This window comes from Aspergillus fijiensis (assembly GCF_003184825.1).
Source record: "Aspergillus fijiensis CBS 313.89 unplaced genomic scaffold BO72scaffold_66, whole genome shotgun sequence".
Classification (NCBI taxonomy): domain Eukaryota; kingdom Fungi; phylum Ascomycota; class Eurotiomycetes; order Eurotiales; family Aspergillaceae; genus Aspergillus; species Aspergillus fijiensis.
The window spans coordinates 42,845-65,841 of NW_024469042.1; the positions used below are offsets into that span (position 1 = coordinate 42,845).

At 52.1% G+C, this 22,997-nt stretch overlaps 8 protein-coding genes across 8 annotated transcripts; 4 read left to right on the plus strand and 4 right to left on the minus strand.

Moving 5' to 3' along the window:
- Positions 1 to 206: 206 nt before the first annotated feature.
- BO72DRAFT_462512 (putative myosin class II heavy chain (MHC)) lies at positions 207 to 7,826 on the minus strand (the record flags this gene model as incomplete). The annotated part of the gene is made up of 5 exons (XM_040946565.1): positions 207 to 6,787; positions 7,089 to 7,184; positions 7,246 to 7,426; positions 7,644 to 7,649; positions 7,818 to 7,826. The coding sequence occupies 5 exons, from the start codon at positions 7,824 to 7,826 to the stop codon at positions 207 to 209; spliced, it is 6,873 nt and encodes a 2,290-aa protein (XP_040796944.1).
- Positions 7,827 to 8,537: 711 nt separating this feature from the next.
- On the minus strand, positions 8,538 to 10,095 carry bgt1 (1,3-beta-glucanosyltransferase Bgt1). Its single transcript, XM_040940055.1, has 4 exons — positions 9,612 to 10,095; positions 9,285 to 9,542; positions 9,060 to 9,220; positions 8,538 to 9,006 (listed from the first exon to the last, which is right to left on the minus strand). Exons 1-4 carry the CDS (start codon positions 9,866 to 9,868, stop codon positions 8,768 to 8,770), a joined length of 915 nt encoding a protein of 304 aa, XP_040796945.1. The 5' UTR covers positions 9,869 to 10,095; the 3' UTR covers positions 8,538 to 8,767.
- BO72DRAFT_253100 (uncharacterized protein) lies at positions 9,927 to 10,514 on the minus strand. Its single transcript, XM_040940056.1, has one exon. The coding sequence runs from the start codon at positions 10,285 to 10,287 to the stop codon at positions 9,979 to 9,981; it is 309 nt and encodes a 102-aa protein (XP_040796946.1). The 5' UTR covers positions 10,288 to 10,514; the 3' UTR covers positions 9,927 to 9,978.
- A 2,197-nt stretch (positions 10,515 to 12,711) lies between these two features.
- Positions 12,712 to 13,941, plus strand: BO72DRAFT_452164 (emp24/gp25L/p24 family protein). Its single transcript, XM_040945670.1, has 4 exons — positions 12,712 to 13,044; positions 13,211 to 13,418; positions 13,490 to 13,677; positions 13,740 to 13,941. Exons 1-4 carry the CDS (start codon positions 12,847 to 12,849, stop codon positions 13,755 to 13,757), a joined length of 612 nt encoding a protein of 203 aa, XP_040796947.1. The 5' UTR covers positions 12,712 to 12,846; the 3' UTR covers positions 13,758 to 13,941.
- A 262-nt stretch (positions 13,942 to 14,203) lies between these two features.
- On the plus strand, positions 14,204 to 15,227 carry BO72DRAFT_452166 (uncharacterized protein). The gene is made up of 2 exons (XM_040945671.1): positions 14,204 to 14,474; positions 14,608 to 15,227. Exons 1-2 carry the CDS (start codon positions 14,340 to 14,342, stop codon positions 15,061 to 15,063), a joined length of 591 nt encoding a protein of 196 aa, XP_040796948.1. The 5' UTR covers positions 14,204 to 14,339; the 3' UTR covers positions 15,064 to 15,227.
- A 48-nt stretch (positions 15,228 to 15,275) lies between these two features.
- Positions 15,276 to 16,236, minus strand: BO72DRAFT_489351 (DUF3237 domain-containing protein; the record flags this gene model as incomplete). The annotated part of the gene is made up of 8 exons (XM_040948084.1): positions 15,276 to 15,425; positions 15,455 to 15,474; positions 15,532 to 15,634; positions 15,705 to 15,723; positions 15,792 to 15,931; positions 16,008 to 16,042; positions 16,102 to 16,129; positions 16,195 to 16,236. 8 exons carry the CDS (start codon positions 16,234 to 16,236, stop codon positions 15,276 to 15,278), a joined length of 537 nt encoding a protein of 178 aa, XP_040796949.1.
- Positions 16,237 to 17,140: 904 nt separating this feature from the next.
- Positions 17,141 to 19,655, plus strand: BO72DRAFT_531444 (endopolyphosphatase). Its single transcript, XM_040950370.1, has 2 exons — positions 17,141 to 17,677; positions 17,734 to 19,655. Exons 1-2 carry the CDS (start codon positions 17,497 to 17,499, stop codon positions 19,497 to 19,499), a joined length of 1,947 nt encoding a protein of 648 aa, XP_040796950.1. The 5' UTR covers positions 17,141 to 17,496; the 3' UTR covers positions 19,500 to 19,655.
- Positions 19,656 to 21,515: 1,860 nt separating this feature from the next.
- erg27 lies at positions 21,516 to 22,935 on the plus strand. Its single transcript, XM_040940057.1, has one exon. It carries the CDS (start codon positions 21,763 to 21,765, stop codon positions 22,879 to 22,881), a length of 1,119 nt encoding a protein of 372 aa, XP_040796951.1. The 5' UTR covers positions 21,516 to 21,762; the 3' UTR covers positions 22,882 to 22,935.
- Positions 22,936 to 22,997: the final 62 nt, after the last annotated feature.

Consider the following 22,997-nt stretch of genomic DNA (forward strand, 5'->3'; position numbering starts at 1 on the left):
CGCCTCGCACACAGCGCAACAAAATAAATCACATGATATGGATGGCCAAAAGGTTAAACTTCGGAGAAAGAGAGTGTAAGAGATGCATCGTGATATAACAAGTCGGTAACAAAAGCAAGGAACCACTCGTCTCGTCAACAAGAGGCCCTGAAATTATCTATTAACATGAAGTATAGAGAAACCTGCGACAAAAGGATATGGACAGTCTAGGATGATGATGAGGTTGGGGATGTGATCTGAGGTCCGAAAGGCCCATCCATTGTCTCTCGCGGTGATGCTGACACCAGACCGTCAGCCGTGCTTTCCGTGTCCTCATGGAACGAACTGTGTGCATAGTCGGTCGGTTCGGCGTCGTGGTCATAGCTTGATCGCCGGAGAAGAGGCGGAGTACTTGGAAGCTCACGCATTCGGCTCGCGCGCTCGGACGGTTGCTTGGGTGTTGTGTTGTAGTTTCTCAAGGGTCGAGTCTCCGATGGGCGTCTTCCACTCGTTGGCGCTAGGTTACTAGAGTTGGACGAAGCCTGGCGGAGGTTGCTGGCAGGAGGCGTTAAGAGCCCGGACAGGAACGAACCAGCACCTCCCTGCTTGGATGGTGTTTGTTCAGAGCCGACGCTTTCCCTCCCCTTGCGCCAGTTGCCCCATGCCGCCGCGGCTGCAAGTGGAAGCGAGCGCGGGGAAGCAGTCAGTTCCGCAAGCGAAGGAAGGCTCGGGAAAGCCTGTCCCGAGTGCACTCTTTCTCTCTCCTGTTGCTGCATCTGTAGATTGGCTTTCAGGCGAATAGCGGCGTCGCGGACAGCATGTTGATCGAAGGATGGCTGCGACACGGTGTTGATGATGTCCTGAAGATCATCAATCCGGACACCAAGCAGCTCACGCAGCCAGTTGATTTCGGTATCCCTCTCCTTTATCTTGTTGGGCGCTTCCTTATCGACGGTAGAGATTTCTTGCTCGAGCTCTTCAATGCGAGTTTCACGTTGCTGCAACTGGTCTTGAAGAACCAGAATCGATTCTCTCAATGCTTGAGGGGAAATCTTCTCAGGGACCATGGAGCCATTGGGATATGACATCGAAGGCGTACTGGCATGCGCAGACTGTGCGATGGCAGGGCCCGACTTAGCAGACTGAGCAGCTTCCGCGGCAGCACGAGCAGCTTCCTGGGCGATCTGAAGTCTTTCCTCAAGATGCTGCACCCGGTCGTGAAGATGGTTGACCTTGTCTTCGGACAGCGCCAACCGTTCCAGCAGATGACCTTCGTTTCGCTGTCTATCCTCAGAGGCATTGTGCAGAGCACGGGCGTGGCGTTCCCGGAGATCGTTGAGAACGCGTTCGTGGTTTCGGCGCTGTTCTTCAATGGCCAGCTCTTGGGCTTGAGCGGCTGCTGCCAGGGCATTGACCTTTGTCTCGGCCGCCTCTTCCAACAACATCTCGTAGCGTTCCCGAGCCGTGTCATTGTCGAGTCGCACATTGTCCATCTGGCTCTGCAGGCGAAGAATCTGTGCTTCTAATTCAGCCCGTACGATGTTGACTTGGCTGTTAGCGGCCTCCAGATCCGATTCCAGTGAGTTTCTGGTGCGTTGGATTTCGATGCGACTGCTCTCGCGCGCCTCATTGAACTCACGCTCGAACCGAGCCGCCTTGAGCTCCAAATCGTGGTTCTGCAGACGCAAGTTGGCCACCAGCTCTTCAAGCCTTGCATTCTCTTGTTGGGATTGACCGAAGATAAACTTCAGCTTCGCTGCTTCGCGTTCCTTTTCTTCGAGCCCATCGATGTCATACTCCAATTTCTCGCGCAGCTTCGTCTCGCGCCCGTAAGCAGCACGCAATTCATTGTACTTGAAATTGAGCTCCTCCTCCCGCCGGCGCCATGAAGATTGATCATGAGTCACGTCCCGAATTACCATCGCCATCTCCTCTTGGAGACGATCCAGCTTGTTACCGAGGTTCTGCCGGACACTCATACCGTCTTCGAGGCGTGTCCTCAACTGCTCAACGATGCCACGTAGACTCTTGTTCTCGGCCTTGGCCTCCTCAAGAGCAGCCTTGGATTGCTCGCTGTCTCTCTTGTGGTTGTCGGCTGTGACCCGGTATTCATCGAGAGTGCCCTGGAGCGAGATGTTCTTGGACGAGAGTTCGGCAAGAGTGAATTTCAAGGTTTCGTGCTCTTGCTCAAGCGTATCGGCCTTGTGCTGAACAGTCTCATAGTAAGGGATCTTCTCAGCCTTGAAGTGCAGCAACCGGGCCTCAGCAGATTCTGCAGCCTCACTATGACGAACAGCATCTTCTTCAACCACCTTGAGAAGCCGCTGAAGTTCTGCAACAGAGTCTTGAGCTTCTCTGCGAAGCTTGTACTCTTGGTCCGCTCGCTCATCAGATAGTCGAAGCATGTTCTTCAGGCCTTCAATCTGGAGCATCAGACTTTCAGCGGGAACCTCATCCGTCTCCGACGAATGCGCATCACGCTGGCTTGAAACCAACTCTTGCATCATCTCTCTGAGCTCTGTTACCGGGTCCTGTGACAACTTCTGAATGGTCAGGGCTTGTAATGCCGAGACGCTTTCCCGTAGCTGGGCAAGTTCGGAAACCGCGTGTTCGTCCTTGACTTGCTGGGGTGCGTGAGCAGCGAGTGCTTCCAAAACGACCGCTTTCAGCTTATCAAGCTTTTCTCTCTGACGCATGTGTGATCTTGTACTGAACGACTCATTTTCCTCGTACGCATCCTCTTCGTCGTCAGCATCGCTATTGTCGCCGTCGGCAGATGCGCTCCAAAGTCTGGTATGGGAGCCAGATGGGATAGCCATGATAGACTCTTGAATCACCCCAAGTGCTCGCTCTAGTGGCCCCAGCCGTTCATCGATAGTTGTACCCACGAGGTCGTTGATATGGCGATCAAAGAACCTGCTTCGGTTTACCAGTTTCTCATCTTCGCCTGAGGAGATTACATCGTCCCAATCGCTGATGTGCTCGGTACGGCTCACGAGCTGACGAATCGGCGAGGGGAAGCCAGAAATTGCACCCTTTGATGGAGAGGCGGAGAACTGCGATTGAGCTTCAAAGTCAAGCTTAGGAACATCCAATGTGTGAGGAGCTGGGCCACGTCCTGGGCTTGGGCTTGGGGCCTCGCTTCTGATTTCGGCAGGAACGTGGCGCTTTTCTTTGGTCACATGCATGACAGATTCAGGCACACGACCATTAGTCTGAGGTGTGCTTATCCGCTCAATACCGACGTCCGAATCGTCGTTAAGCTGCTCCATGATAGCATTAAGCTCTTCCTCATCGGGAGAGTCTTCATCATCTTCCAGATGAGCTGGCTCGGGCAATCGCTCACGTTTCGGTGTGGCCTGAGGGCTAGCGGAACTCTTCGAGCGTTCCTGAGTGATAGAAGCTCCCAACTCAGTGGATGGTAAGACTTTATCCGCAGGTACCGGAACAGCTCGCCCTTGCTCTTCTTGGACAGCGTCGCGCTCGATGGATTTCTGGGCTTCATACAACGGCTCCGGCACTGTGTGCTTGATTTCAGATTCAGACTCTGGCGCTGCAACAGCACTCTCGTTCTTCATCTCCTGAGGAATCCAGGTGGAAGCTTCGCTGATAGGAGTGTCCTTCCGTTCGGCAAATTTGTCGTCTTGGGCCGAGACAGGTTTCGGGATCGCTGGGAGTGCTCCTCCATCCTCAGGTACAATGTTCTCTTTGCCATCAGCGGATGTATGGGATGGCTGGCGCATGTGAGCGGATTGAAGGTTGGTCGTCTCGGCTAGCGCAGCAGGCACGCTAAGCTGGGCTTCGGTCTCTGAAAGTTCATCGCCATGGCGAGCACGCTTGTGACGGTCTGGACGACCTGGCCTGCCATTGTCATGCTCACCCTCATCCTTGCTTCTGTTATCCTCGTTGACTTCATCAGGCCGTACAATGGGAATAGCTTTGGATTTCTTAGAGGCTTTCGACGACGCTTGGGAAAGGTCGACGTCGCTGAAGATCTTGGTTCCAGCACTTGTGGATTCTTGCGGCGCGGCAGAGTAAGTGCTACCACCAGGGTTGAATGCAGGGGCTGCAACATTGAATGAGGCTGTGGAGAATTTGAATTCACCCGATCCAGTGGTTCGTTTAGTGGTGTTGTTGGAAGCACCAGGGGTAAAGGAGGGAGTTTTGGTATCGAAGCCATTGTTACCAGGCTTAAATTCAGATTGCGAGCCAAATGTAAACACAGGACTCCCGCCCGCTTGGAATTGGAACGAGTTGTCTTGGTTTGCGAACTGTTGGGATGACGGCGCTGCAGTGGGTTTGAATTCTTTAGCGTCAACATTGAGAGACGATGTTGAAAGCTTCGAACGATGTCCGCCAATATAGGAGCTGCCACTAGGTCTGGACTGATGCCAAGGCACGTTGTTGACATGTGGCCCATGCCTAGGTGTGCCAGAAAGGCTTGGATTGGTATCGATGTCGGACCCTTCATGCGCGATTTCTCCAGAATAGTTCCCGTCGTAGAATTGGTGCATGTGATGCGGTAGCTGCTGCACACCCATGTTGTCTCCTCCGAAAGCCCACTGCGACTTCAGAAGCTCACTGCCATCAAAGTGGCCCAGATGTTGTCCGCGATTGCCGTCATCGAATGGTTGCCTGTCAAAAGATTCTTCCAAGTGGTAGGCCGGAGTGAAGCTGTCCAGGCCCTTCTGGAGTGTTTCGCTCAAGTTGTGGCCTCGACTGTGACCGCGGGGCGTGGGCTGGGCAATTTCGACAGTAGAGGCATGGAAATTATCGAGGTTCTCCGTGGGAGTGTGAAGAGGGCGTAACAGATGGCCTTCAGTAGCATTACCAAGCACATCGTGATCGCCGTACACATCCTTCGGAAGGCCCATTTGCTCCCCATAGCCAGGCTCCGCGAATGCGGGATCGTTGTAGCCGGGGTGGAAAGCATTTTGTTCATTCAAAGGCGAAACGGGCGACAGGATCGAGGTAAGGTTAGGTAGCGTGCCAGGCAAGGTGGAACCAGCGCCAGGTTGCCGAGGGTTGAAGAAACTTTGAGGCGTAAGGGAATTTTGAGCCGGCGGAGTAGGTTGAAACGGCATAGAGTATGGCGGTATGAGGTTCTGATCCACACCCAAAAACGGTGTCTGTATACTGAATTGTGAGGCCGGAGAAGCCAGCGAACCCAAGCCAGCTGCGGGATTTCCAGGTTGGTTTAGTTGCGGGGAGAAGTGATGAGACATGGATAACGGATTGCTAGCGGCTGATGCTGTTGGGATCGGGGGCGAGGACACTAAGCCAGGGAACGAGGCCATCTGGCTCATAGCGGGTGAAATGGACGGCTTGGGCTCGTCATCTCCCAAGGATACGCCCAGAGCCCGCAGTTTCTCCTCTTGGAGGAAGGCGACATACGCATCCCAATCGGCTTTGTTAGGAATACCGACGCTATAACTCCCAGACGCAAACTCTTCGTGCACTTCTCCTGGATCAGGAAAAATTGGGCGACTCAGGCCACCCAATTCCAAATCTGTCGAGTCATTCGATGCGCAAACACTGAACCCGCGGGTGTCGTAGCCTTGTTCATTGAGGCTCCTCAATCGCTCTTCGACATCATCGAGAGTCAAAAGTCGGTAGCCAGACTCCTCGGTGCCTCGTCTGTCATCGAACGGTAGCGCGATATTGCATACTTTCCCCCGCCAAATAAGCTTCTTCCTTTGTCGTTGCACGGGCGGTTGGACAATGCTCTGCTCAGATCCCTGGCTTTTCACAGCCGGGGAATCGATGGATTCTGGAAAGTGTTCCGTACTAAATGGGGCATCTCTGACCTCGTCCACCGGGGGTGGAGGCAACGGCTTCTCTATCGATAAGGATGGAGCCTGGTGTTGCGACGGTCCGGCGGCGGTGTGTATGTCTGTGGAATTCATGGTTATCAATGGGGGATCCTTATCGTAGGCGAAACCCCAGAAGTCTTCCTGCCGCAACGTATCCGTTCTCTTGTGTTGGTACTCCTTATTTCTCCTGCTGCCTTCACCGCGACCGGTGACTGCTTTTCGGCTGCCGAAGTCGGCGAGGGTTGGAGTTCTCAGAAGATCTTCGTCGCGGGCGTCTTGTTCCAGGCCCAGCCAATCGTCAGAAGTGTCTTCCGCGAAGTTCTGCGCTGTGAAGAACGAGGGAGCCTCGCTTCCCGAATCGTCACTTAGCCAGTTACCACGCTCAGTCCTGGGTTGACCTGAGAGGTACTGATTGATCCAGTCCTGTGTGAAATCCTTGATTGACTTTCCTCCTTTCCTACCGAACGGGGACCGGCTCAACAGACGGCTATACGGGCGTCGGGTTGAGTTGTCTCGGGCAGAAGGCCTGAGAAGGTCGGTGTTACTCGTTTCAAGACCGTGTTGGACACCACTGCGCATCGAGGCCGGAGAGCTATTTCCGGAACCACGATCAACAGCAACGGCGGACTGACTCAATGACCACGAAATTGTCCGAGGGCTGGGTGCAGCATACGGCGAGCCCCAGGCGGTTGTGTAGTAGACGCTGCTTTCTGCCCTTCTATTCTCCGGTGATGAAGTCGATGATTCCCAAGCGCCTCGGTATTTGGGTAGGACGGGCAGTGAGTTCGGGGGGTTCGGCGTTACGCTGCGGGAGATTGACCGGCCAGGGGAATCAGCGGTCGAAAAGCTCGACACTCGAGGCGAAGTAGGAAACGAGGTCAATGGGACAGTCAAATGTGAATCAACCCTGAAGCTGAATGGCTGAGTGGAGGATGGCGGCGGCGGCGATGGCGGAGAGAACGCCGAATTGGCGGAAGATGCGGAGGGACCTAGATCTGTAGACACCAAAGCATTGATCGTTTAGCCTCTGCCCCATTTTCAGTGTGGCTACGAGAGTGCAAGCATGGAAATGACCGGGGGAGGGGGGACGAATGCGCGACGCGACACCGCTAGAAGGAAAAAGGGAAATCATTTTTATTTTAGTCTTTTAGGGAAAAGAGGAGGCATGATGGGGACGTTTGGCATTGAATGCAGTGAATGCAGCCAAGCTACCACTCAGACCGGCAGCAAGGCAAGACGAAACAAGACAAGACAGACAGCACTGGCAGACGGGCAGACGGGCAGACAGACACACACCTTCCGTTTCGTCTCCTGCAGCAAGCACTTGCTTGCTGCTCCCCTTATTGTCCAGAATGATGGAGCATGGAAAGCAAGCTCGAACACTGGCACTACCTCACAGAAAACCTGTGATCAACACAGGAGGGAGGAAGATTGACTTTGTGTGAGATCGTACCTCTGGGAATTATGGTGGTGGTGGTGAGTGTTGTTTGTTTTGTCGCCGGTGTTGTCAGTGTTGTTGTTGGCGCGAGTGAATGGCAACAATTATTATCTTCAGGGGCGGTGGGCTCCGACAATGGACGAATGACCCAATCCAGACATCCAATGGAACGGGAGGTGGGGGGGAAAGAGGGATGCTAGAAAAAGAGAGGCAGCGGACAACAAATTACAGAGATAACCTCAGGTATGCGATTGACGGGGACATGGCGCATACGCAGGAAGGACGGTTGAAATTGAGGTTGGGAGGAAACGAAAAGAAAATGAGGATGAGGCGGGAAAAAAACACACGATTGGCGTGAAGCCGGAGGGAAGAGGGAAGGTGGTTCAGATGGCGGCGGACTGGAAGTGATTTACCTTCATCTGTACTAGTATGCACATAGTAACGGAGTAGTAGTAACTGGTAAGGTACGGTAAACTCAACCTCGGACCATCAGAGCAGAAGCTCTTTTCTAGTGGTGGCCTTCTGTCTTCTTCTGGTTTAGTTCTCTTCCTTAGCATTGAATAGTCGGCCAACTCACACCCACTTACTTCTTTCATAGTGAGGTAGGTAGATGTGTTTGACCGCCATTGACGTGGTGGTGGTGGTGTGGCCTTGGTACTTGATTAATTGTTTCCTTCAGTTATTCCCTCAGTAAGGATAAACTAATCACTCAGTGACTGCAGAACTTGCAAGGCTGGGCATGATTGAGATTGGTGTCTGCCTCCAAGCATGTTCCAGTAGGGTGGCATGGCATATCTAGTAGCTGCTAGACCCGCATGCCTACGCGATCAGAGCGCGGCCGTCAGTCTTATCCTAAGCTGTAGGTATTGTAGGTATTGTAGGCATTTCAATGTGCTGGCTCCTCTGCCAGGACCGAATAGCCTAGAGATTCCCCATAGTAAACATAACCGTGCTGGTTTCTCCCGCGGTTCGAGAGGGGAACTCAGGGGTAAAGCTGCGCTACCAGCCTACCACCGTCCGTTGCGAACCACGGTTCATCGGCTGCTCGTGACTTCCGTTGCTTGCAGTCCTGATTGATGCCCGGCAGTCTTCCAGTTGCTAGGATTCCCCGCCTCCCCAGAAACAGCCAAGTACCGGCAATCAAATCGACGCTGTTTCTTCAACAACCATAGTTGACTTCGCTATGAAGGTACCCTCAAAAGTAACCAAGGTTGCTTTATTAATCTTGATTAGTCCTCCTGGTAGCAGAGATCATAGATTCCAAATGATCAATCTCAAATCTCAAAATAAGATTTGTTCCTGCATTGAAGTTACGTCTCTCGCGGAAAGCTTAAGAGTCACGGGTCGGATGAGCACCACCTCGCGGGGACAAAGCCCGCGTCAAGGTCTGGTCCTTACCTGAGGCCCGTGCTTTCGACGATTGACAGAGCGAATTATAAAACATGTGAGACCTATGTTACAGGTGATGGGACAAAGAAACAAGAACAAAGAAACGGAGTCGGGCCCCTCATCGCACAACCTCGAGGCCTTCAGGCGTCTAGTTCGGACAGTTCAGGTTGAACTTGGGCTTACGATCGGCAGTAAAGAGACCCCAGTGCTTCTCATCCATTGACTGGCCGTTGTCTCCAACACTGTTAGGCTTCCAAGACTCGTCGAAGGCCTCAAAGTAGAACACGTCAATGTTGGAGGCTAGCATAGCACAAACCGAGGTCTGATAATACTGCTCAGCATTCTTGGTACCAGCGACGGAGTTTTTGCCATAGTTTGATCCTCCATCTACGACCTATTAGCGAACGAAACTCAAAGAGTTGAATAGACGAATAACTTACCAGTCGGCCAGCCAGTCTCGCCGTTCCCGAAGTAGATGTTGTTAGCATTTGAGCCAGCGATCTGCTTCACACGCTCCTTAGCAGCGTAAACATCATCGAAATACACTTGTTTGGCATTGGCGAGAGAAACATCCTGCCAGTAAGCAAACCCATTGGCCAAGCTAGCAACACGGGTCAGTCTCAGTAGCATACTCCCAGCATTGATGAGCAGGGGGTGCTGCTTACAGGTATCTAACCCCAGCCTGGATGATGGGATCAGCGGTGCCATCGGCGAACTTGTTCCAGCTATCCACGGTGCCCACGGCTACCTTGGGGAACTGGTTCTGCACTTGTTGAATCAGGCTCAAAAGCTGTTGAGCCGTAAGACTCTTGCGGTAAAGGACTTCAGAGCCGACAGTGATTGCGCTGACAACGTTTTCATTGCCGGGCACAGACTGTTTCAGAGCATTGAAGTCGTTGTTGAAGGAATCAGTGTAGTCGGCCCTAGTCGAATGTATGGGTTAGCGACCCGCTGATACAAATCCTTTGACGGTCACACAAGTGAGCACGTACCAGATACCCAAGACGACCTTGAATCCCTTGTTTTTGGCGGCAGGAATGATGTTCTGAGCGGTGTTGCAGTCACTGGCAGAATAGGTACGGACGATTTTAGTCACACTCTTGAGTGCCTCGAAATCGGCCTCGTAGTCACCGGTGGCCTTGCAGCTGCCGTCTGCGTTCTTGTTGCCAAGAGCAAGCCCCAGAGTGCCGGCCGCAGTAACAGCGGGGATGGTGGCCAGCAAGGCAGGCAGCAAGCTAATGATACGCATTCTTAAATAGAACGGTAGGATGATTGATTTCTATGGACGGCGAAATGACGAGCGATTGAAGAGCAGAATGTCAGGACGAAGTGCGGAAGAACAGGAAGTATCCTTTTTTTTCAACTTTTGCTGCCAAGGATGCAAGACAAGAAAGAAAGGAGGGCGTCTATAAAAAGAATGAGCGCCAGGTGAAAATGCACACACACACACACACACACCCAAATAGTAGCAACTTGGGGAGGGGGAAGGATCAAAGGGGGAGGGATTGACCGAGTTATTATAAGAACACAAAGCACTGTGCAGTACGTCAGGGAACAGACAGTGCAGTGGAGCGATTCAATGTGGGATGAATAAATGGATCCGTCAGTGTGATGAGAGCAAACAACCGTGGACCCTCCAGCTGGTTGGTGTGAGGCAAATTCATGCATTCACATTGTGGTAAACCTCCAATAAGGGATGAGGATCAGTCTGCTACTACCAATAAGTAGGAAAAGATCGGTCCTGTCGGAAACCCACAGTGCGTTGTGTAATGAGAGTGGAAGTGGCATCCATTCGACGGCCAGAAGGGAAGGAAAACTATCGGGTGGATCTTTGCACTTTGGGGGATTTCCCGGGGAGTCTGGAGGAGGATGAACAGGGTCCGCTTCCTGCTTCGGGGACTCCGCAAGCCTTACTCAAAGCCGCCAAGCGCCCGTTAATCCCTGGACGCCCTTGCGCTCGATTTTTAAATTGGGGTCCTGTCGGCTGTAGCCTCCGCCGATCCGCCACCAAACGCCAGGGCCTAGACTTGGAACTGAACCCTTTGAGGGATGTAGACGACTGAACCAGTCTCTTCCACTTCACTGTGATGCAATCAGGCTAATTGACTCAATTTCATCCCACCCCTAAAACAACAATCGTTCACACCCATCAGAATTCTGATTTGATGGTCAAATACAATTTCTGCCCATTCAACTAGGTTGATTCAATTGGGCACTGATATTGAGGCACCTCAAAGTATGACACGGCCATTTTATGAATTCTCATTCAACCAATACTACCAATTGTTCCCGTCGGATGTTAGTCGGATGGATCGTCTGGTGAGTCTTTGTCTTACCGGAGGGCCGAGAACGTGGACAACCGAGAACATTGTGCTTCAACATTGGCTCAACCACAATGCAGAGAGGGTCATTCCACTCTCAAGTGATGTCACGACAACCACTTCGAACGCATACGCACATTGGCGCGAACCTTGGAGGGACACTATCTGGATAGTCGAGACATTTCGGAAAGCCGAACTGGACCTCAAAAAGAAATCCCGCAAAAATACTATGTTTGTCGGCTCCAGCTCCGGCAACTTCCGTCGCCGACTAGCGTTGCAGGTCGTTGATTCGAAGGTGATGGCGCGAGACCGGTGGGCTGCCTTTGATGACTGACCGCGCTTATTCAGAGCAATAGTGTCGGGGTATCCTCCGACATTCAAATGGAACTGAATTTCATACCACCCCGTTACGTATCAATTCAATGGAATGAAGTTCCTTGACACACAGATACCGACCATAGCTGGTTGCTGTTGACCGTTGACATTGACTATTGAGAATTCTTGGTGATTGCAGAAAGTCATCGTTATGCTCCAGAATCAGAGTCGGGAGCAGCTGGTCTTGAGAGTACTAGATCTCTCTCAGATGTTCTCTCAAGCTGTGACCATGAAAGCCATGACAGACATGAAACCCGCCAGGTCTGACACGTCCGAGCCACTGATCTCTGATGGGAAGCTCTTGATTTCCAAGGGGCTGCCACTGATTTCCAATAATCCCTTGATTTCCGGTGGGCTCTTGATTATCACGAGGTCCCAGAAATGTACGAGTCTCTCGATGCTCATAGGGTTCTAGGCCACTATAACGACTTCTAGATCCCTTATGTTTATCAGAATCTGAAGTCCTAGGGGTCCTGCTGGGGGTCTTGGAGGCCCTGGAGGCCCCGGAGGTCCTTGAGGTCCTCGAGGAGGCGGGTCCCCTGGCTCTGGTTGACGGGGTTCTCTAGGAACTAGGAGTCAGGGAATAAGCTTGCTGTATCTGAGGTCCCATATGAGTCAATGAGCTCCCAACTTACGACGTCCGTCTCCGAGAGGTCGAATTCGCCCTCCTCGCCCAGCATTGCGTCTCTGTCTCTATTCCAAAACTCAAAGTAAGCTGCTAGGAAACATACAGGAAGAATAGCCTGGAAACAGAGCTTTTCATCTATCTCACCACTCGACGACCGCGGGTCATTGACTCGACATCGAGTCTACCCAGCAAGAGATACCAGGGCGGAAACCGGTGAAGCTCTCTATCTATCATATAGAGAGGCATGGTCAAAGGTACAGTCGTACTCGGGGACAAGTTCTCAACACCTGGATTTCAGGTCCAGAGTATCCACGCGCGAAGAAACTCAAGAGGATTTGAGAGGCTTTTATGAAGGCCGGTTCAGCCTCACATCTACACCGCATCTTTGATCATGTAGTAAGCTCCTGCTATACCGAGGCACTTCGTTAAGTATCTGCGATGTCTTATCATTGTGTTCAATCATCCATTTCGTTCATTCGTCTTCACCTAAAACATGCATAGCATTTTGTTTGACCGTATGAAGTAGCTCCTGTATGTGGCGCAGTATCGGAGATCTCAGGAAGTGTATTCGTAGAAGCTCGAACTCATCAATAAAACTACTCTGACAGTTAGGAACGTCAATCGATTCGGTAGAGTACATAGAGAGCTTGCTTAAGGTTATGTGTGTATAGTTCTAGAATACCTCCAGGGGACTAGCGCCGGCTGGATTGAGAGGTGGTCCGAGCGTCTCGAATTCCCAGCACAGCACAGAGACCACCTTGCGCGTCCCGGAGTCCAACAACGACGACACCGTCTCGGGCCCAACCCTCCACAAACAACCCACGATTCTCTCTCGGGGCTTGAATACCTACACCTCGGACCTTTTCAATCCAGGCGGAAAAGGACAAGATCAAATCGCCCACCATGCGCTTCTCTGCGACGACCCTGTTGATCACCGCGCTGGGGTGGATCAGCGCCGTGACTGCACACAACATCCAGCTCAAGGCTCACTCCCGAGAATGCTTCCACGAGTCGCTGCACAAGGACGATAAGATGACGGTCACGTTTCAGGTCGGCGACCGGGAGTTTGGTGGCAGTGGCAACCTGGAGATCGATTTCTGGGTATGGCTTTTACTCTTCGTGACTTCGGGGCACGACGGCCGGTCTTCCGCCGTCGGGGACGAGAGGGACAGCGGACTGTTTTGAACAGGCCTGGGAATGCCCGCAGTTTCTGTGGTGGACTTGATCCTTCGGAGCCAATGCTGATATACTCTTTTGTCACCTTTAGGTCGAGGACCCCCTGAACAACCGCCAGTACTACAAGCACGCCATCTCGTCGGAGGACTACTCGTTCAACGCCCACGCGGACGGAAAATACGTTTACTGCTTCAGCAACGAGGGATGGTCGTCCAACTCCAAGGAGGTGTCTTTCAACGTCCATGGCATCGTGTACGTCCCGGAGCACGAAATGGCGCAGGACCCTCTGGAGACAGAAGGTAGGAGGAATACATCCCGCACTCGTCCATCGGAGGAACAGGAACCCCCGTGAGCTAATTTCCTATGCTAGTCCGCAAACTGTCCGAGGCCCTGGCTCAAGTCAAGGATGAGCAGTCGTACATTGTCGTGAGAGAACGGGTACACCGGAACACCGCTGAGAGCACCAACGCCCGGGTGAAGTGGTGGAGTATCTTCCAGCTAGCTGTGCTGATCGGCGAGGGTGTCTTTCAGGTGTGGTGGTTGAAGAGATTCTTCGAGGTAGGTCCAAGCCTGTTTGTCTGGTCAAAGAGGTCCATCTAACAACCGTATGCGGTATATAGGTTAAGCGTGTGGTTTAATGCGATGTATTTACGATCGGATTCTTCGAAGGATGTCTTATCATAGCATTTCCTGCAGGAGCGCCGGGCTTCTACCATGTTATTTCCATATCACTTTTCCCTCCGTCAAAATAGATCATCTGGATGATACTTTTGCTCTGAGGTATAGGAACTTATTTTATAGATCCAGATTAGCAGACACCCTCCTAGAACAACAATAAACAAGAAAACCCCGACGCCATTAGACAGCAGCCCCAACCTAACCCACCACCGAAAACACCACCAAGCCCCAAAGCAGCTACAGAATTGCCCCAAATTTCACACAATACGTTCCCTAAACCTCACCCGCACTTTTGTTGCTAACAAACACAACCAGGGGTCGACTGGTGGTATGGGAAACCCCGCACGACCAACCCTCCCAAAATAAACACCTCCATAAAAAACCTACCCGGTGACACACCTCTACTCTCCTCCGTATCTCCCGATGTTATCAAATCCACGCCCACCTAAAGCTCACACGACCCTCCCTCCCTCCCTCCCTCCATTTCTCCATCCAAATAAAACCTGAGACATTTTCAAATGCCGTCCCCATTGGCCATAGCTATGGCCACCAACTCAACCACCCATCAACCCCACCCCCTCGATATCCCCGACGACCATCTCTTCTATCTATGCTGGCGCCGCCAGTCATGTGACTACTGCCTACAGGGCGATCTCCCCTGTGGCTGGTGCGCTATTGTAAGTTCTATTCTTTTGTGCCACTCGCCACTCGGTACGGTGCTGTACGGTGCTGTGCATATGCTTGGCTACACCATCCATCTTCCGGGTTCTGCCTGGCGCCGTTCGGCGGATCACTAACACACATGAAAAGTCCTCAGCCTGCGTGCCCAATCCCGCCAAGGTGCCGATTCTGGCCCCCTTCGGGTCTTCCGAAATCTGTCCGCTGGGGGCCAAGGAGCGGTGGGAGCTGAGGGCGCTGCCGTTCGGGTGTCATGTTAGCACCATTACGTTCCTCGCGGGCGTCGGGGGGGTGCTAGGGACGTTGGCGGCGTTTGGGCTGGTGGTGTTTCTGGCGTGGGCGGGGAAGAGGGTGGTTGGGTGGTTGAAGGAGAGGAAGGCTTGTGGTTTGGGGGGTGGTGAGGCTGGTGGTGAGGATCAGGGTGCTGATTGGGGTAGTGGTGGTGGCTTGGGGGGGTTGAGGCGGCGGTTGGGTTTTTCCTGGGCGAGGAGGGGTGGTGGTGGTTTGTCTGGGTTGGGGGATGAGGATGGTGAGTTGCCCGGTGGTGGTGATGATGAGAGGAGGCCTTTGCTTGGGGGGTTGGGTTAGGTTCCTGCCTGGTATTCTCCGGGATGGGGGCTATATAAGCTGGACTGGGCATTATTGTATCGTGCTATCTTGACTAGGTTGGATGTATCTTATGGATTATGAGGTTTGACGACTGTTGTCTATTCAGGGAGAATGTCATATTCACTTTTGTGAAGCTACTCAAACTGTGTGCATGATTGCATGAACAGCTAGGGATGGGAGTCGGAATTTTTCTATCCCTGGACGACCTGGCTGACCCGGTACTCGACCACAGGCGGCTTGCCCTTCTCGATGTTGAACCGTCCCTGGGCGACGAAGACGCGGGTTTCAAGGTCCTTGTAGCGCGCGCTGCCCGTCTGTTCATCTGTGTCAGGGTGACGATCCTGTAGCCCTTCTCAACAACAAAACATACCTCGAAAGTGAAATGGGTGACTGTAATATGCTAAGATCAGTGATCGCCATACCCTTGAGAGATCGGTATAAACTCACAAGCATTGCCAAAAGGCGTCGACCCATCCTCAGCGGTGCCCGCAAAGACAGCCTGGACCTCCGGGGCCAGCGTAACAACACCGGTGTAATTCAGGTAGATGAGCTAGTTTGACAATGGTAGCTTGTCAGATTCCCACTTTCAACCTACTCTCTTGGACAGCAAAGCTACCTACATCGGCGTCATCCTTAGGTCTGATGTCAGGGTCAGTATGGTTCACACAACGGCTGTGTCACGGTCAGGGAGGGCGGCAGCCACATACTTAGCAACCGCGTGGGCGTTCAGACGCAAGTGCTTGCCGTCAGCATCCGCGTGGATGTAGTCGTTCCCGACACCGACAAACTCAGCATCGAGAGCGGGGGAGAAGCCAGGTTCGCTCTTGATGGTGCCGCCGGTCATCGGCTGGTGTCATGATTGTGTCCAGCGTTTAGCACGACGCCCGATCCCTCTGACACGAGAAGCCAGTGGAGCTGCTTACCACGACCTGAAGGCTGTTCTGCCGGGAGGCACTGCCTTTTGACACGATTAGCTTTGTTTTAGGCTGGCTTCGTGACGAGGGGAAGATCGCTTACCGACGCCTAGTGGCGCATCAATGACGACCTGTCGCGTGAGACGTTGTTTAGATCGTGTTGGTAGAAGGGCTGTGTTTGGGGGATGGGAATCACCTGGATCGTAAAGGCGGGTTGGAGGGTAGGGTAGCCGGGCATGGTGTATTGGATGTTTTATCACTTGATGAGAGTAAATTGGAAATGGGAGGGGAGGTTGTAGATGAGCGTCGGTGCTGCGCGGCGGAAGCTCGGAGTGAGCAGTGCCCCGCACTCGCTGGAGGGGGAGATCGCCCTTCAGAGTGGCTCATCCACGATGCAGCTATAGACTACTAGTAGGTAGGTAAGGTAATGTTTACTTGGCTCTGATTGATCGGATGATTAGCTTGACTAAACTGATCTCCGTTGGTGTGTCACGACTCACGACTACCTCCATCAGTGTTAGTGGTTATCGCTTGGAAAACCTCACTATGTGCTTTTGTTTACTCCGTTCTGGCATTCGAAATATGCTCGCTCCGCCTCTGCGCAGGCAAGAAAAAGGCAGCGGCTTGCTGAAACAGTGACTTGTCACACTATTCTCCACAGACACACATATTGATGGCGGTAGTCCTAGTCTGGATCCATGATGATTAGGATGGCCTATCAAGTTGCACCCTTGACTTGTGCACTTGACCACCACCTCAGATATTGCGTCTGATGAGGACCTTGTAAACCGATAAGAGCCGCACTACGAACACCAAAACATGCACAGTCCTACAATCGCCTTTGAGGACGCAGGCACGTGGTCGGATCAGGGAATCACACAGGCTACAGGTACCTTACATTAGGGTACATTCCGCAAGGGTCACACGCCTCCAGCTTGAAGTAAATGCATCCGCGCATACTTAGTTCGAGGTTCTATAGCCACTACTAGGTCCGTTAGCGGTGGTGGTGGTGATCTACCTAGCGAACGGTAATCCCTCATATGATAATGAGTTGAAAAGAGACATATTTATAATGTGCAGACCAGCGTACACAGTCGCGATGCTGTTGATGGTTTTTTTTTTTTTTTTTTGCAGCAGCAGCAGCAGCAGCAGTCGAAAGGAGTGGGTCCCGGCCTGAGGCTATCCGAGGTTTACCTGACGCTTTCCCCGGTTGGGCTCTTTGGTGGTTTTCAGTGGACGGAGTGACGTGACGTTAGTCTCCAGCTTAGCCTAACGGGCGATCGATCAAGTCGAAATCTCAATTTCTTTCAATCTAGGTATTATCATTGCTACCATCATTACAGGCTCACGCTCTATCTTTTTTGTTCACCACTCCTCCGCCTATATCCACAACCTCTCTTAGCTCTATCTCTTAATGTTTATTCTTACTGACCGAGGTTGAGACCGGTTACCCGCATCGTCGGGGCTTTCGTTCCTCCTTCCAGCTCATTCTCTCCCAATGATTCCGTCACAACTGCTTCCGGCGCTCTTCTTGCTTGCGACGTGCGCGTGCGCCTTTCCGCTCTCCGATCAACAACCGCTAGGCAACTCTGGGCTCTTGCATGCGCCTCAGCTCGAGCTGCAGGACGATGTCGACCCAACCTCTAGAGGCCTTTCCGGCCGCTTCTTGCACATAACCGGTTTGTCCGAACCTTCAAGACACCAGGCAAGAGAGCGCGGTTCTGACTGAGAATAGACTTACATCCCGATTCATATTATGAATCCGGAGCGTCACCCGACAGGGCCTGTCATCGAGGAGACGGCTCGGCTGGATACTATGGAGCAGAAGGAACCGAATGCGACTCACCTATCACTTTGATCAACGAAACATTCCGCTGGATCGAGAAAAACCTCAAGGGCAAGGTGGATTTTGTTATTTGGACTGGAGACTCAGCTCGCCACGACAACGACGAGAAGAATCCCCGGGAACCAGAGGAGGTGCTCGACTTGAATAAGCTGGTGGCGAAGAAGCTCGTGGAGACTTTCAAGGATGAACGGTCCGTGAAAGGTATCTCGATTCCGATTATTCCCACCTTCGGCAACAACGACATCATGCCTCACAACATCTTCAAGGCCGGCCCCAATCGATGGACAAAGCAATACAGAGAGATCTGGTCCAATTTCATACCCGAGCATCAGCTTCACAGCTTTGTCGAAGGTGGCTGGTTTATTTCCGAGGTGATTCCCGAGAAGCTGGCTGTGGTCAGCTTGAACACAATGTACTTCTTCGACTCGAATTCGGCCGTCGATGGCTGCGCTGCGCGATCCGAACCAGGTTACGAGCACATGGAATGGCTGCGGGTGCAGCTTGAAATGTTGCGCGGGAGGCACATGAAGGCTATTCTCATGGGACACATTCCTCCTGCTCGGGCTGGCTCCAAGCGGAACTGGGATGATTCCTGCTGGCAGAAGTATACCTTGTGGCTTCACCAGTTCCGGGACGTTGTGGTGGGCAGTGTCTATGGACACATGAATCTCGACCATTTCATGCTTCAGGATAGTCACAAGGTGGATATCGTCGATGTCGACAAGTCTTTCGCGTATCTTGGCGGCGCTGGAGACCCAGATGAGCTGTCTACGAAATCCCGTTCCGATTACCTCTCTAATCTCAGGAAAGACTGGTCGAAGTTGCCGTCTGTTCCAGCGGGCACGTCGAAAAGCTTTTCGATGGACGCTTGGTTCGACGACGATGACGCATCGGTCCGAGGGTCCAAGAAGAAGCAGAAAAAGCGCTTCTTGAAAAAAATCGGCGGACCCTTTGCAGAACGATACAGTGTCTCGTTGGTTTCTCCCAGCGTAGTACCGAACTATTTCCCGACCCTGCGAGTTGTGGAGTATAACATCACTGGATTGGAACATGCAGCCACTTGGGCCAATACACCTTCCCACAGCAGCCTGGATAGCGTTTTTCCGGGAAAGCAGGATGACAGCCCGTTGTCTGAGACACAGGCACAGCAAAGCAAGAAGCCCCACTTCAAAGTTCCAGGCCCTCCGTCCAAATCCGCACCTCCGGGACCGGCGTACTCAAATCAAGCGCTTTCTTGGCTCGGCTACACTCAATACTTTGCGAACTTAACTAGAATCAATAGTCAGCTGGCAAGTCGCGGGGCAACAGGCGATGAAGCAGAAGAGGTTACTGGTTCGAAGCCCGACGATGTATTCGCTTATGAAGTGGAGTACAACACTCGAGACGATAGGGTCTATAAGATGGATGACCTCACTGTACGCAGTTTCTTCAAACTTGCTTCACGAATCGCCAAGCGGGAAGCCCGCAAGGGCCAGTCGTCTTCTCTCGAATATGTGGATGAAGCCGACTTGGATGATCTCGACGCAAAGAATGATTACGATGAGCAGGACATCGAAGCGGAGAAGAAAAAGAAGAAGAACCGTGTTTGGAAGACATTCGTGACGAGGGCCTTCGTTGGCCTACTGAAAAGCGACGACATTGACGACATAAATTGACGGGATTGAGCGGCTCTTCACTCGATGAGTACCTAGAGATTATACGAGGTTACGGCCCTTGGGTGTCGTTTCTGATCTTTGGCTCATTTGAACGAATTATGGTGCATGTACATACCACATATGCTATTTGACTAATTCAATATTTGTATTTACTTGACAACCGGAAGATACCATGGCTGATGGCAAGAAGCGATAGCGCTTGTAGCGGTCAGCAAGGCGGTGGCGGATCTGCCAGTGGGGTAACATCATGATCATCAATGATCATCCTTTCCTTTCAACCATAACCACACCTCTGGCTACATCAAAGAGGCGAACTTCTTCTCATCTGTTTGCTTGGTGGTGAAATTGTGCCCTCACAGCCCCAACTTAAGATGCACGGAAGACCCTAATGCCACGATTGACAGACAGCTGCCGACTGTCGTCATTCCGGCCGCCATCATCCCCCTCCCCGCTAAAAAGCACGCGGGCGCTGAACTCCCACGTTTTCCGTTCTACTAGTCGGAGCAACTGTCCTCAGTGGCGGTTTGCTCGGGCACAATGAGAATTTCACTACGATAGTCTGGCTCCGGTCGATTTCTCCCGGCTGCAATTGGCTTCAAAGCCCATGTGTTACTCTTGCTGCCGAGAGAGAGGCTGGCGACAGGCGATCCACCGTACTAATCCTATCTCATCGCCCCGGTTGGGCCAGGAGCTGCAAGGCAGGGAAACTCAGCACTTGGGCTCTGACACGTATCGGACTAGTTGATGCGCTGTCCTCCCGCCTCATGGCTTGGTCTTTTTTGGGGGGGACGGGAGCAGCCAACATGCCACTTTGTCTCTTTGCCAGTTTATCAATAATATGGGAATGGCAATTGGACTACTTTCGAGTATGATGCTGCTAATGCTACTAGCCATTCCTCCCATTCGTGCCCGATTCCCTCCGCCTTGGGGCGGAAAGAGTAACGAAGCGGGATTGACGCCTGATCAATGAATGTTCTAGGTCTCGAGGATTTGACCTTACTCACTGGCTCACTATGTCCAGTGCCTGCCTCTATGGTGGAGTTTCGCCGCCCTTCACTTTACTTTAATTAGCACGCCCATGCCGCAGCGGGCTTCATCCACTTCGCTGCATCCTCAAAGACCCTCCATTCGGGCAAATAACTTGCCCTTGCATCATCGTCTCGCACCACAATTTATTCCTGGCATAATCTCCCCAGGTCTGCGCGCCTGCGAAGCAGCATCTGCTGATCCACTTCTTCAACGGTGGCTGATATCATCGATTCTTTATGATCAATTGAATCTTCTGTCGATTATCCCTGTTATACAAAGTCTGCTTCATGCAATAGCATACTCGATCTTGATATCGATAGTAACATTGACCATACCCTTCTCCGCCATCGCAGGCAGCAAGCTGGCGGGGCGGTGCAGTCAATGCCTTGCTGCTTCTGGTAGCACGATGCATCGAGAATTGCTCCACGAATACAACAGCAGACTCATTGGCCTTCATCCCGTGGGCTACTCTTCTTACTGTGCCTTGCGTTTCTAACATTTTTCTCTATACATCCTTCCCTTGTTTCGTGCTTTTTGGTTGCACAAATTCGTTTGTTGATCGGTTAGCATGATTTCATTCTATGCATGCAATTCAACTTACCAATTTGAACTTGTAACAGATCACACTCTACTCTTCCCCTTTGAAAACTCGTCTTTTTGCTTCTCAAGCCATTCCTCACTGTACAGCAGCTCCTTCGTGCCACAATCTCCTCTAGGCGTACCTCATAATTAACTTGCATGTAATATATTTCTTTGGTCGGATATTGGCGGCATTCTGTTTTCAGCCACTTGATTCGGACGAATCGCACATCAATCCCTCATCTAGGGCTGCATATTGATATATACGCACCACTTGGGAACACAGGCATCAAGCGCACGAACGTTGAAGGGTGAGGAACCCCGCCATCACTAATTTAGCCGGACAGCGAGAAACGCCGGACTAGTCGAGGGAGCCAATTTACATTTCAAGCGCCGAGCACGAGCATGGGCAGCTGCAGCATTTGCAGAGACTGATCGTGTCCTGAATATATTCTTTGCGTGCGCAGTCTAGGTAAGCATTGGCGCTTCCCTTGCTTTGTCTTTGCCACATACAACCGCATTTGAGCGTTCATACATCAATGCATGGCAACCTTGGTGGGTTTAACTAGTGTTTGCGACGTGATCTATCACGATTCGACCAATTCACGTTCCTGCGGTTTCCCTCAATTGTACATGCCAAATCAATCACTTGAATATGGATGCAGCTAATGCGACTGGCGCAAGCCTCCCCATAGACACCGAGTCATTGGTTTTTTGGATGGCTTCCTCCGAGGTAGACCAGAAGGCCTTGGGCAACTTTGCGGCCACAACAAGCCTGGAGAATCCATTTCTGTCCGCTATGCTCTACAAGTTACTGGGCTTGTCGGTCATGCTTTCCAAGAAATTGCTCCGTGCACGACGCTTACGACGTCTCGATCCGACCCGTGAAACCAAGTCACTTCAGCTCTACTACCATATCATATGGCTTGCTCGCGAAGGTCTCCTCATTTTAGAGCAATGCGTTCTTCCGCGTGTACAGGTGTATGTGGAACTGAATATTCTCGCTTTTAAGCTGAGGGCTTCTTTCTACCATATTTTTGTATTGTTTCATAACCAACCTGCCATTCATGCACCGGGTATCGACAATCTGCCGAACAATGCAACCTTCTCCAACAGCACTGCAAAAGCAGATCTGGCAAACAAGCCTCCAGAATTGAGGTACTCGTTCCAGCCAAGACCCGAAACGATTTCGGTCTCCGATGCATCGGCCGCAGCCCCAGACAATGCGCTGCGGCGCAGAGTCACACGGGCTCCTCCAGGCCTTGCTCCAATTCAGCCGCCCAAGTCAATGTCGGCTTTCCTCCTACCAGCGATTGATTACACCAAGACGGCTACGCAATGCTTCGACTATGCGGTACTGTTGGCGGAACGCGTTCTTCCGGGTTCGCATCCTCTGCGGCTATCGATCAAGCTCGAGTATGCCGCCTACCTCTATGACTGCCTCCATGACCCACTTGCCTGTCGACGAGTAGCGAAAAAGGCCATCGCGGATGTGTACAATGCGAAGGAGGGTATGGATGATGAGAGTTTTGAGGATGCCGCGGAGATCGTTGGGATACTAGGCAAGATGGTCAAACGTGTAAGGAAGGCGAGTACAGCAGGCAGTACGACTGTCGCTGAGACACCCAGAGATGAACAGTCCCGAAGCGACGGATCCCGCACGCCGTCTTCTCGAACGACAGCCTTCTCTAGAGCCGCACCTTCAGTGAAACCGACGAGCACTGAATCCCTGCCGCCTGCCGTGCCTGATCCGACAATGGTCAACCCTATTTGATCTCTGTTCTGATAAACTTGGACCTCTCCGTTCTTGTTGTATACGTACTCATGATCTGTATATACTTGTTCCATGTTTTGGTTTAGATTCGATCGGTACTGGGGAGGCTTATCTGC